Source organism: Entelurus aequoreus, linkage group LG14 (genome assembly GCF_033978785.1).
Source record: "Entelurus aequoreus isolate RoL-2023_Sb linkage group LG14, RoL_Eaeq_v1.1, whole genome shotgun sequence".
Classification (NCBI taxonomy): domain Eukaryota; kingdom Metazoa; phylum Chordata; class Actinopteri; order Syngnathiformes; family Syngnathidae; genus Entelurus; species Entelurus aequoreus.
The window spans coordinates 54,730,368-54,744,024 of NC_084744.1; the positions used below are offsets into that span (position 1 = coordinate 54,730,368).

General features: G+C 37.5%; 1 protein-coding gene across 1 annotated transcript in view; it reads left to right on the forward strand.

Annotated features, from left to right (window-relative positions):
* LOC133664299 (MAGUK p55 subfamily member 7-like) overlaps positions 1-13,657 on the forward strand; it is an 88,035-nt gene that overhangs the window by 15,378 nt on the left and 59,000 nt on the right. The window contains exons 3-4 of the mRNA XM_062068807.1: positions 3,130-3,210; positions 13,424-13,558. Coding sequence (XP_061924791.1) covers positions 3,130-3,210; positions 13,424-13,558 — 216 coding nt within the window. The remainder of the gene's footprint in view (positions 1-3,129; positions 3,211-13,423; positions 13,559-13,657) is intronic.

Consider the following 13,657-nt stretch of genomic DNA (forward strand, 5'->3'; position numbering starts at 1 on the left):
GAAAAGGTCGTAAACAATTCACAGAAAAGGTCAGTTCAAAAAGAGTTTGTAAAATAGTTCAAAAAAAGTTTGTAAAATACTTCAAAAAGACGTTCGTCTGGAAATTGGGCAGATCCTGTCATCTCTCCGCTTTGAAGTCCTTGGGTTAGAACAATATCTTCCTGTTGATTTCCATACATGAAAGAACACAGGAACACCTTCATCTTGCTTCCCCCCCCTACACAGTGGAGTTTTACGAGCCTTACTCTTGGTAGGTTCCAAAGACAGCTTTTGTCTTCTTGCCCGGAACTCATTTCAACACAAAGTTTTTTGTGATAACTTACAATTATTCTAACAACAATGACCCAAAACACACGTCAAAAGTGGTAAAGGAATGGCTAAATCAGGCTAGAATTAAGGTTTTAGAATGGCCTTCCCAAAGTCCCTGCCTTAAACGTGTGGACAATGCTGAAGAAACAAGTCCATGTCCGAAAACCAACACATTTAGCTGAACTGCACCAATTTTGTCAAGAGGAGTGGTCAAAAACTCAAGCAGAAGCTTGTGGGTGGCTACCAAAAGCGCCTTATTGCGGTGAAACTTGCCAAGGGACATGTAAGCAAATATTAACATTGCTGTATGTATACTTTTGACCCAGCAGATTTGCTCACATTTTCAGTAGACCCATAATAAATTCATAAAAGAACCAAACTTCATGAATGTTTTTTGTGACCAACAAGTATGTGCTCCAATCACTCTATCACAAAAAAATAAGAGTTGTAGAAATGATTGGAAACTCAAGACAGCCATGACATTATGTTCTTTACACGTGTATGTCAACTTTTGACCACGACTGTACAAGCAGACACAGTGTGTAGACAGAAAAGGGAGAACGGACGCATTTTGGCTTAAAAACTAACGATAAAGGTGAAGTTATAACACTGAAACGCCCTCAGGAAGAGGTGCTTTAAGACATGGCTAGCTAGCTAGCGGCTAAAGTCCAGCCGCAGTCTGCAGTGTTTTAGCTACTTCTAAATCACTAATCCTTGTCTCCATGGCGACAAATAAAGTACGTTTCTTACAAGTATCATCCCTGCAGGACGAGGAATAGCTAAACATGCTTCAGTACACACCGTAGCTCACCGGCGTCACAATGTAAACAAACGCCATTGGTGGATCTACACCTAACATCCACTGTAATGATACCAAGTACAGGAGCGTATCTAGTCGATACTACTACGATTAAATTACTATTTTTTGGCATCACAACATCTTCTTTCGTCCATCCATCCATCCATCTTCTTCCACGTATCCGAGGTCGGGTCGCGGGGGCAGCAGCCTAAGCAGGGAAGCCCAGACTTCCCTCTCCCCAGCCACTTCGTCCAGCTCTTCCCGGGGGATCCCGAGGCGTTCCCAGGCCAGCCGGGAGACATAGTCTTCCCAACGTGTCCTGGGTCTTCCCCGTGGCCTCCTACCGGTCGGACGTGCCCTAAACACCTACCTAGGGAGGCGTTCGGGTGGCATCCTGACCAGATGCCCGAACCACCTCATCTGGCTCCTCTCCATGTGGAGGAGTAGCGGCTTTACTTTGAGCTCCCCCCGGATGGCAGAGCTTCTCACCCTATCTCTAAGGGAGAGACCCGCCACCCGGCGGAGGAAACTCATTTCGGCCGCTTGTACCCGTGATCTTGTCCTTTCGGTCATAACCCAAAGCTCATGACTATAGGTGAGGATGGGACATAGATCAACCGGTAAATTGAGAGCTTTGCCTTCCGGCTCAGTTCGTTCTTCACCACAACGGATCGATACAGCGTCCGCATTACTGAAGATGTTGCACCGATCCGCCTGTCGATCTCATGATCCACTCTTCCCTCACTCGTGAACAAGACTCAGAGGTACTTGAACTCCTCCACTTGGGGCAGGGTCTCCTCCGCAACCCGGAGATGGCACTCCACCCTTTTCCGGGTGAGAACCATGGACTCGCACTTGGAGGTGCTGATTCTCATCCCAGTCGCTTCACACTCGGCTGTGAACCGATCCAGTGAGAGCTGAAGATCCTGGCCAGATGAAGCCATCAGGACCACATCATCTGCAAAAAGCAGAGACCTAATCCTGCAGCCACCAAACCAGATCCCCTCAACGTCTTGACTGCGCCTACAAATTCTGTCCATAAAAGTTATGAACAGAATCGGTGACAAAGGGCAGCCTTGGCGGAGTCCAACCCTCACTGGAAACGTGTCCGACTTACCGCCGGCAATGCGGACCAAGCTCTGGCACTGATCATACAGGGAGCGGACCGCCACAATCAGACAGTCCGATACCCCATACTCTCTGAGCACTCCCCACAGGATCGAATGCCTTCTCCAAGTCCACAAAACACATGTAGACTGGTTGGGCAAACTCCCATGCACCCTCAAGGACCCTGCCGAGAGTATAGAGCTGGTCCACAGTTCTACGACCAGGACGAAAACCGCACTGTTCCTCCTGAATCCGAGGTTCGGCTATCCGGCGTAGCCTCCTCTCCAGCACACCTGAACAGACCTTACCGTTTTAAAAAAAATTATAGTATGTTTATAAAGTCAGGAAATATGTCCCTGGACACATGAGGACTTTGAATATGACCAATGTATGATACTGTAGCTACTTGGTATCGGATCGATACCCAAATTTGTGGTATCAACCAAAACTAATGTAAAGCATCCAAACAACAGAAGAATAAGTGATTATTACATTTTAACAGAAGTGTAGATAGAACATGTTGAAAGAGAAAGTAAGCAGATATTAACAGTATTTGAACAAGTAGATTAAGAACTCATTTTCTACCACTTGTCCTTAATAATGTTGACAAAATAATAGAATGATAAATGACACAATATGTTACTGCATATGTCAGCGTGGGTTCCGTCCGGGTACGCCGGCTTCCTGCCACCTCCAAAGACATGCACCTGGGGATAGGTTGATTGGCAACACAAAACTGACCCTCGTGTGTGAATGTTGTCTGTCTATCTGTGATGAGGTGGCGACTTGTCCAGGGTGTACCCTGCCTTCCGCCCCAATGCAGCTGGGATAGGCTCCGAGCTATAGCAAATGGATGGCTGGATGGACCAGAAACTTACAATAAATGACATTCCCCCTGTTGTTTGTATTTCCAGTTTCTCGAAGACCTGGTCCAACATGAATGGAGAGAGGAAGTCAAAGAACTGTCGGCCCTGTTCTCCAAACCTCACTTTAAGGTAAAAGTTGCATGATGCAAAACTTGGGTGAACGGCGAGAAAAGTGACAAAAAAGACTGAGATAGTTGAGGAATGCTCGTCAAACACTTATTTGGAACGTCGCACAGGTGAACAGGCTAATTGGGAACAGGTGGGTGCCATGATTGGGTATAAAAGCAGCTTCCATGAAATGCTCAGTCATTCACAAACAAGGACGGGGCGAGGGTCACCACTTTGTGGACAAATGCGTGAGCAAATTGTCGAACAGTTTAAGAACAACATTTCCCAACAAACTATTGTAAGGAATTACGGTCTGTAATATCATCAAAAGGTTCAAAGAATCTGTAGAAATCACTGCACGTAAGCGATAATATTATGGACCTTCGATCCCTCAGGCGGTACTGCATCAAAAAGTCACATCAGTGTGTAAAGGATATCACCACATGGGCTCAGGAACACTTCAGAAAACCACCGTCAGTAATTACAGTTCGTCGCTACATCTGTAAGTGCAAGTTAAAACTCTACAATGCAAAGCGAAAGCCATTTATCAACAACACCCAGAAACGCCGCCGGGTTCGCTGGGCCCGAGCTCATCTAAGATGCGTTCAAGTGCTCTGTGGTCTGACGAGCCCACATTTCAAATTGATTTTGGAAACTGTGGACGTCGTGTCCTCCGGACCAGAGAGGAAAAGAACCATCCGGATTGTTATAGGCGCAAAGTTGAAAAGCCAGCATCTGTGATGGTATGAGGGTGTATTAGTGCCCAAGGCATGGGTAACTTACACATCTGTGAAGGCGCCATTAATGCTGAAAGGTACATACAGGTTTTGGAGCAACATATGTTGCCTCGCAAGCAACGTTATCATGGACGCCCCTGCTTATTTCAGACAGACAATGCCAAGCCACGTGTTACAACATAGTAAAAGAGTGCGGGTACTAGACTGGCCTCCCATTGAAAAGGTGTGGCACATTATGAAGCCTAAAATACCACAACGGAGACCCCCGGACTGTTGAACAACTTAAGCTGTACATCAAGCAAGAATGGGAAAGAATTCCACCTGAAAAGCTTCAAAAATGTGTCTCCTCAGTTCCCAAAGGTATACTGAGTGTTGTTAAAAGGAAAGGCCATGCAACACAGTGGTAAAAATGCCCCTGTGACAACTTTTTTGCTGCCATTAAATTCTAAGTTAATGATTATTTGCCCCAAAAAAAACATCTGTGAAGGCACCATTAATGCTGAAAGGTACATACAGGTTTTGAAGCAACATATGTTGCCATCCAAGCAACGTCATCATGGACGCCCCTGCTTATTTCAGCAAGACAATGTTACAACAGCCATAAAATTCTAAGTTAATGATTATTTGCACACAAAAAAAGAAGTTTCTCAGTTTGAACATTAAATATCTTGTCTTTGCAGTCTATTCAATTGAATATACACTACCGTTCAAAAGTTTGGGGTCACATGGAAATGTCCTTATTTTTGAAGGAAAAGCACTGTACTTTTCAATGAAGATAACTTTAAACTAGTCTTAACTTTAAAGAAATACACTCTATACATTGCTAATGTGGTAAATGACTATTCTAGCTGCAAATGTCTGGTTTTTGGTGCAATATCTACATAGGTGTATAGAGGCCCATTTCCAGCAACTATCACTCCAGTGTTCTAACGGTACAATGTGTTTGCTCATTGGCTCAGAAGGCTAATTGATGATTAGAAAACCCTTGTGCAATCATGTTCACACATCTGAAAACAGTTTAGCTCGTTACAGAAGCTACAAAACTGACCTTCCTTTGAGCAGATTGAGTTTCTGGAGCATCACATTTGTGGGGTCAATTAAACGCTCAAGATGGCCAGAAAAAGAGAACTTTCTTCTGAAACTCGACAGTCTATTCTTGTTCTTAGAAATGAAGGCTATTCCACAAAATTGTTTGGGTGACCCCAAACTTTTGAACGGTAGTGTAAGTATTTGCAAATCATTGTATTCTGTTTTTATCTACCATTTACCCAACGTGCCAACTTCAGTGGTTTTTGGTCCTCCTAATTCCCAACGCTTAATCTGAAGGCCCGAATTCATATCCAACGAGCTACTCTGATCATGTCCAGGAGTTAACGAGGCTTTGGCAATTACTTTCTGACTCTTGGCAAATTAGCTCAAGTTGATTGTCCCTCTCCTTTCTCCAAATAGAAAGGCGCTGCTTTCTCTCAACCGCGTTGTGTTTATTAGTTCTCACCGGCGTGGAGGGCCAGGTAGAAAGAAACATGACCACAAGCGCCCCTGCGAGTGAACTGAGAACTCGCAGGTTTGTTTGAACAGTCCTAATGACCTGCTTGTTCTTGGCCCCGGCTCAGGTGCGCACACGTAGAAACCGCCGCCGTTTTAAGGTTCCGTCATGTGAATAAACGTTTTGTTTCTTTCGTGCGAGCAGAGCAACTGTTGACGGACACCGGGATAACAAGTACACTAAGTGACGGTTCACGGTGACACCCAGACCTAAATACCACGGCTGTAACTTCACATAGCCATTTTCTCCGGCAAAATAATGTTTTCCGACGAACAAACATGGGATTTTGACGAGGCAAGACGAATACCCGTCTGGTAGAAAATAGACTATACAGTCATAGTTTCTTTCAAAACACGACACGTTTGAGTAGAGACACTTGGCGGTGTCATGAGTTCTCGCAGGTGGTCCAAAGGTCGGCTGTTCATTCCAACCATAACCACATTTTTGGCATGTTGCTAAATGCTGCATTTGCCTTAATGTGCTATAATGCATCACATCACGCAGGCCAGGCCAACTTTCTGCACTCGGTCACCTCCCGATCACCTTTGATCAGGCAATAAGGCTCGCTGTAGGTGCACCTGCTCTTTCCGCAGGAGCGCCGTACGGGGCGAGGAGTGCCTAAGGGCCCATGATTGACAGGGGCCTTAGATCCATAAAAGGAAAACAGCACAAAATATTTATATTGTGATATTTTAATGAAAATCAACCCTTTGTTGTTTAAAATCTACCATATGTAATAAAACGGAAAGTACACGGGTCCGTGTACCTTACGTTCATTCTATTTCCGATTCTTAAATGCAAATCAAAAAACACATTTCGGGTCATTTTTTTTGTGTTTATCTGGAAAAATACAAATCCATAAAAGCAGAACAGCATTTTTATGAAAATCAACCCTTTTTTGTTTGTTTTAAAATCTGCCATATATAGTAATAATCGAAAAACGGCCCTGATTGTTTTTTTTCATATGCCTTTCAGAATTGGAAATAGAATGATGGTACACGGACCAGAAAGGCTAAAATACTGCTTCCGGTTCAATTTGTCATCACACAGATAACCACGCATTTTTGCAAATTTTTTCGATTTTTGTGTTTATCTGGAAAAATAAAACTCCATAAAAGGAAAACAGCACAAACTCCAATTTTATGGCGATATTTTAATGAAAATCAACCGTTTTTTGTTTGTTTTAAAATCTGCCATATATAATAAAAATCGAAAAACGGCCCTAATTTAGTTTTTTTTAAATTTGCGTTTTAGAATTGGAAATAGAATGAACGAAAGCTACACGGACTATAGGAAAAAATACTGCTTCCGGTTCAATTTATCCTCACACAGACAACCACAAATTTTTGCAAATTTTTAGCGTCATCACACAGACAACCACAAATTTTTGCACATTTTTTAGCGTTTATCTGGGCAAAATCAAATCCATAAAAGCAAAACAGCACAAAATCCAATTTTATGGCAATATTTTAATAAAAATCAACCCTTTTTAGTTTGTTTTAAAATCTGCCATACATAATAAAAATTGAAAAACTGCCCTAATTTTTTTATTTTTTATTTGCGTTTCAGAATTGGAAATAGAATGAACGGAAGGTACACGGACCGGAAAGGCTAAATACTGCTTCCGGTTCAATTTGTCATCACACAGATTTTGCCATTTTTTTTCGTTTATATGGAAAAATAAAAATCCATAATAGGAAAACAGCACAAAATCTAATTTTATGGTAATATTTTAATATAAAATATACCCTTTTTTGTTTGTTTTAAAATTTGCCATATATAATAAAATTTTTTAAAAAAGGGCCCTAATTTAGTTTTTTTAAATATGCGTTTCAGAATTGGAAATAGAATGAACGGAAGGTACACAGACCGGAAAGGCTAAAATACTGCTTCCGGTTCAATTTGTCATCACACAGATAACCACGCATTTTTGCAATTTTTTTCGATTTTTTTTCGATTTTTGTGTTTTTCTGGAAAAATACAAATCCATAATAGGAAAACAGCAGAAAATCAAATGTTATGGTAATATTTTAATGAAAATCAACCCTTTGTTGTTTAAAATCTACCATATACTGTATAATAAAAAATGAAAAACGGCCCTAATTTAGTTTTTTTATTTTGTGTTTAAGAATTGAAAATAGAATGAACGGAAAGTACACGGTTCCGTGTACCTTCCGTTCATTCTACTTCCAATTCTGAAACGCAAATCAAAAAGTAAAATTAGGGCAGTTTTTTGATTTTTATTATCGATGGCAGATTTTAAAACAAACAAAAAGGGTTGATTTTCATTAGAATATTCCTTTTATGGAGTTTTATTTTTCCAGATAAACACAAAAATCGAAAAAAGGTTAAAATACGGCTTCCGGTTCAATTTGTCATCACACAGATAAACACACATTTTTACATTTTGCATTTTTTTTAAATTGTATTTTTTATCTGGAAATTTTTGTTTTCTATCTAAGGAAAATCAACCTTTTTTTGTTTGTTTTAAAATCTGCCATAATTAATAAAAATCAAAAAACAGCCCTAATTGGAAATAGAATGAACAGAAAGTACACGGACCCGTGTACTTTCTGTTCATTCTATTTCCAATTCTTAAATGCAAATCAAAAAACACATTTCGGGCCATTTTTTAAATTTTAATTTCTGAAACAATAGATGAACATTTTTTCGATTTTTGTGTTTATCTGGAAAAATAAAAATCCATAAAAGGAAATTAGTGCAAAATCAAATTTTATGGCAATATATAAATGAAAATCAATCCCTTTTTGTTTGTTTAAAAATCTGCCATATATAATAAAAATAAAAAAACAGCCCTAATTGGAAATAGAATGAACAGAAAGTACACGGACCCGTGTACTTTCTGTTCATTCTATTTCCAATTCTTAAATGCAAATCAAAAAACACATTTCGGCTAATTTTTTAGATTTTTGTGTTTATCTGGAAAAATGAAAATCCATAAAAGGAAATCAGCGCAAAATCCAATTTTATGGCAATATATTAATGAAAATCAATCCGTTTTTGTTTGTTTAAAAATCTGCCGTATATAATAAAAATCTAAAAACAGCCGTAATTTTATTTTTTGATTTGCGTTTCAGAATTGGAAATAGAAGGTTTAATTCCAATATTTTTAGTTTGTTTTAAAATCTGCCATATATAATTTTTTCGTTTTGTATTATATATGACAGATTTTAAACAACAAAGGGTTGATTTTCATTCAAATATTCCTTTTATGGAGTTTTATTTTTCCAGATAAACACAAAAATCAAAAAAAGGCTAAAATACTTCTTCCGGTTAAATTTGTCATCACACAGATAAACACGTATTTTTACATTTTGGATGAACATTTTTTTAAATGTTTTTTTTTATCTGGGAAAAATTTAATCCATCAAAGGAAAACCAACCTTTTTTTGTTTGTTTTAAAATCTGCCATATATAATAAAAATCTAAAAACGGCCCTAATTTTGTTTTTTGATTTGCGTTTAAGAATTGGAAGTAGAATGAGCGGAAAGGAAACGCGTCCGTGTACCTTCCGTTCATTCTATTTCCAATTCTTAAATGCAAATCAAAAAACACATTTCGGGCCATTTTTTTTATTTTAATTTCTGAAACAATAGATGAACATTTTTTCGATTTTTGTGTTTATCTGGAAAAATAAAAATCCATAAAAGGAAATTAGTGCAAAATCAAACTCTATGGCAATATATAAATGAAAATCAATCCCTTTTTGTTTTGTTGAAAAATCTGCCATATATAATAAAAATCAAAAAACAGTCGTAATTTTATTTTTTGATTTGCGTTTCAGAATTGGAAATAGAAGGTTTATTTCCAATATTTTTTGTTTGTTTTAAAATCTGCCATATATAATAAAAATCGAAAACGGCCCTAATTTTGTTTTTTGATTTGCGTTTCAGAATTGGAAATAGAAGGTTTACTTCCAATTCTGAAATGCAAATCAAGAAATTAAATTAGGGCCGTTTTTCGATTTTTATTATATATGGCAGATTTTAAAACAAACAAAAAAGGGAAGATTTTCATTAAAATGTTGCCATAAAATTTGATTTTGTGCTGTTTTCCTTTTATGGATTTTTATTTTTCCAGATAAACACAAAAATCTTATTCATGTTTATCCCAAATGCAAAAATGCGTGTTTATCTGTGTGATGATAAATTGAACCGGAAGCAGTACTTTAGCCTTTCCTTTGCGTTAAGCATGTTTTTAGCACAACGGTAACATCATTGTTTAGCATGCGTCCTAAAAAACAAGTTTCGGACCATTTTCATTTCTGAAACAAAAGTTGGACAACTATTTATTTAATTACACTTTTTTATATATAGGACTGCTGCTGAACAAAGGTGTTACCGTTATGCTAAAAACATGTTAAACGCAAAGGAAAGGCTAAAATACTGCTTCCGGATCAATTTGTCATCACAGATAACCACGCATTTTTGCATTTTGGATGAACATTTATTCAATGTTTATGTTTATCTGGAAAAATAAAAATCCATAAAAGCAAAACAGCACAAAATCCAATTTTATGGCAATATTTTAATAAAAAATCTAACCTTTTTTGTTTGTTTTAAAATCTGCCATATATAATAATAATCGAAAAACGGCCCTAATTTTATTTTTTGATATGCATTTCAGAATTGGAAATAGAATGAACGGAAGGTACACGGACCGGAAAGCCTAAAATACTGTTTCCGGTTCAATTTGTCATCACACAGATAACCACGCATTTTTGCGATTTTTGTGTTTATCTGGAAAAATAAAACTCTATAAAAGAAAAACAGCACAAAATCGGTTGAATTTGTCATCACACAGATTTTTTTGCGTTTATCTGGAAAAAATAAAATACAAAATATGAAAACATCACAAAATCCAATTTTATGGCAATATTTTAATTAAAAATTTACCCTTTTTTGTGTGTTTTAAAATCTGCCATATATAATAAAAAAATCGAAAAACGGCCCTAATTTTTTTTTTAAAGTTTGTGTTTCAGAATTGGAAATAGAATGAACGGAAGGTACACAGACCGGTTCAATTTGCCATCACACAGATTTTGCAAATTTTTTTTTGCGTTTATCCTGAAAAAATCAAATCCATAAAAGGAAAACAGCACAAAATCCAATTTCATGGCAATATTTTAATAAAAAAATCGACCCTTACCACAAAATTTAAAACACATTTTTTTGCGTTTATATGGGAAAAATCTAATCCATAAAAGCAAAACAGCACACAATCCAATTTTATGGCAATATTTTAATGAAAATCAAACCTTTTTTTGTTTGTTTTAAAATCTGCCATATAAAAATAATAAAAATCGAAAAACCGCCCTAATTTTTTTTTTTTTCCGCTTCAGAATTGGAAATAGAATGAACGGAAGGTACACGGACCGGAAAGGCTAAAATACTGCTTCCGGTTCAATTTGTCATCACACAGATAACCACGCATTTTTGCATTTTTTTTTCGATTTTTGTGTTTATCTGGAAAAAAAAGGAAAAAAGCACAAAATCGGTTACATTTTTCATAACACAGATTTTTCACATTTTTTCTTAGGTTTATCTGGAAAAAATCTAATCCATAAAAGGAAAACAGCACAAAATCCAATTTTATGGCAATATTTTAAAAAAAAATCTACCCTTTTTTTGTTTGTTTTAAAATCTGCCATATATGTTGAAAATCGAAAAACTGCCCTAATTTTTAAAAAAAAATGTATTTGCGTTTCAGAATTGGAAATATAAGGCACGCGGACCGACACGGACCCTCAAAACACGTGTATTTAAAATCTACATCTCTCATTAAAATGAATTGAAATCAATCAAATTCTAAGATGTAACATGCCCAGTGTTGGGTTAGTTACTGAAAACCAGTAACTAGTTATAGTTACTAGTTACTTCATTTCAAAAGTAACTCAGTTACTAACTCAGTTACTTACACCAAAAAGTAATGCGTTACTTTGAAAAGTAACTATTTAGTTACTTCTTTTCTTCTTCTTTTTTTTTTAAAGCTCCCATTAATGCCCTTCAGCCTTCATTTCAGTACTGTTATTGCACTGCAGAATAATACAATGTGTTGATCAACTTGACATGCATTTGCATCACTGAACTCTGCTAAGCAATGTGCTCTACATACAACACACAAAGACAAAGATATGTTACAAAGGCCAATTTGTTTCTGGCCAGAACAAATTGACAAAACTATTTTAAATAGCTGCAACATAACATACATAAGTAACAAACAGCATAATAACAACATAGCTGTAAACCAAATAAGTACTTTAACTTTATTTTTACATACACAAAGCCTAACCAGGCATTTTTTCCTCAAATAATTCTGACACAAAATCATGTCTGAAGCTCAGAACACTCTACACATTTCCCCAGTTTTAGTTTAGAGATAAGGAAAGATTGGCCTGGCCCACTAGGATCCCTCTTTATGTTTGTGAACTTTATAGTCTATACATTTAGAGTGATGTGATAGTCAAACACTCTAGAAGTCTAGGATGAAAGAGTATATAAGAGAATTGACAGCAACGTTCCCTCTAAGGTGCGCGCCTGTGCAATTGCGCACTGCTCAATCGTCCTCTGCGCACGGCAAATCTATGCCACGCACAAAATCAAATAAAAAAATAAGCGCATAACAATTTTCAACACGACACGGACACGACAGAGAAAACAGTTTTTGTCATCATTGTTCAAATATTGTAACGTCTGTCGAGACGCTTTGAGGACATGAATTCCATCCATCACTTTACTGAGCAAAACTCTAAATTGTCGGCCAAAAACACATCACCAAAACATTAGTAAAAAAAATGATATCTAGCAAAAGTGGTCATTTTCCGCAGTACAAACCAGACCAAAAGCAACTTTGTTAGATCAACAGCAGCCGCTCGCTCTTTCTCACTTGCGCCAACACATGCACATATGGCACTTAGCCAGTGATGCGTTTACAGCCACACAAAAAGTCGGACAACTCCAACACCACACATAAAGTGTCATTCCAGGTCCTTACACTATGATTTACCAATCAAATGTGTGCTTATTCTAGTGTCATTTATTAGGAATCTTAATTTATAAATATTAATCATGAAATGCTGTTAGTATATTAAATAAATACTCGTAAATATATATTTTTTACAAACAGGAAGTTGCAGGAATGTACACATGATCCCCTGCTTACATCTCATTGTGCAACATGTGAATGTTTTAATGGGAACTAAATGCAATGTCTGAAAGGGGTACACATTATTTCCAAAGCAGGACCTCCACCCAGACAAACAATACAAGTACACAGTTCATGAAAAACAATATTTGTTGTTATTGTCATTGTAAGTGGGCCTAAACACTTATTTTAGAACTGGAAATGACTGCTGTCATTTGATTATAATAATAAGAGAATGTTGTATGTCTATCTGTGTTGGCCCTGCGATGAGGTGGGGACTTGTCCAGGGTGTACACTGCCTTCCGCCAGAATGCAGCTGAGATAGGCTCCAGCGACCCCGAAAGGGACAAGCGGTATAAAATGGATGGATGGATGGAGATTAAACAGGTCTCTCTTCTCCGGTTTGTGACACAAGAAGGATCAGAACTACGACACTAACACACTTTATACTACATTAAAAGTAATGTAAAATAATGCAGTAACGCATCATTTAGTAACGGTAACTGAGTTACTGAAAAATAAAAAATAACGCGTTAGATTACTAGTTACCGCCGAAACTAACGGCGTTACAGTAGTCCCAACACTGAACATGCCTTTCAAAAAGAAAAACAAACCTATAGGTAATAAATATCTGTGTAAAAACATTACGGGACAGTATTGGGACGCAATAAAACTGCAGACTACTGTGGTCCAGCCATTAAGAAAGCATAGCTAATAAATAGGTAGTACGTTATAGTGAATGAATGCAGATGTGCATGGTGACGGTTGTGTGTACCTTGTTGTGCAGAGTCTTCTATATGTCCATGATGCAGTAGCGCAGAGAGACTACGAGCCAACATTGCCTCCAATCCCCGACTGCGTAACGGACGACGAAGACGACTCAGTCAAGATTGTCAGTCTGGTCAAAACCAAAGAGCCCCTGGTCAGTAACTCAGCTTTTTTACTTCTGTATTACTAAAAGTTTGAAGTATTACGATGTGTGTGGTTATCATTATGTATCCACTTTGAAAAGACCTTTTTT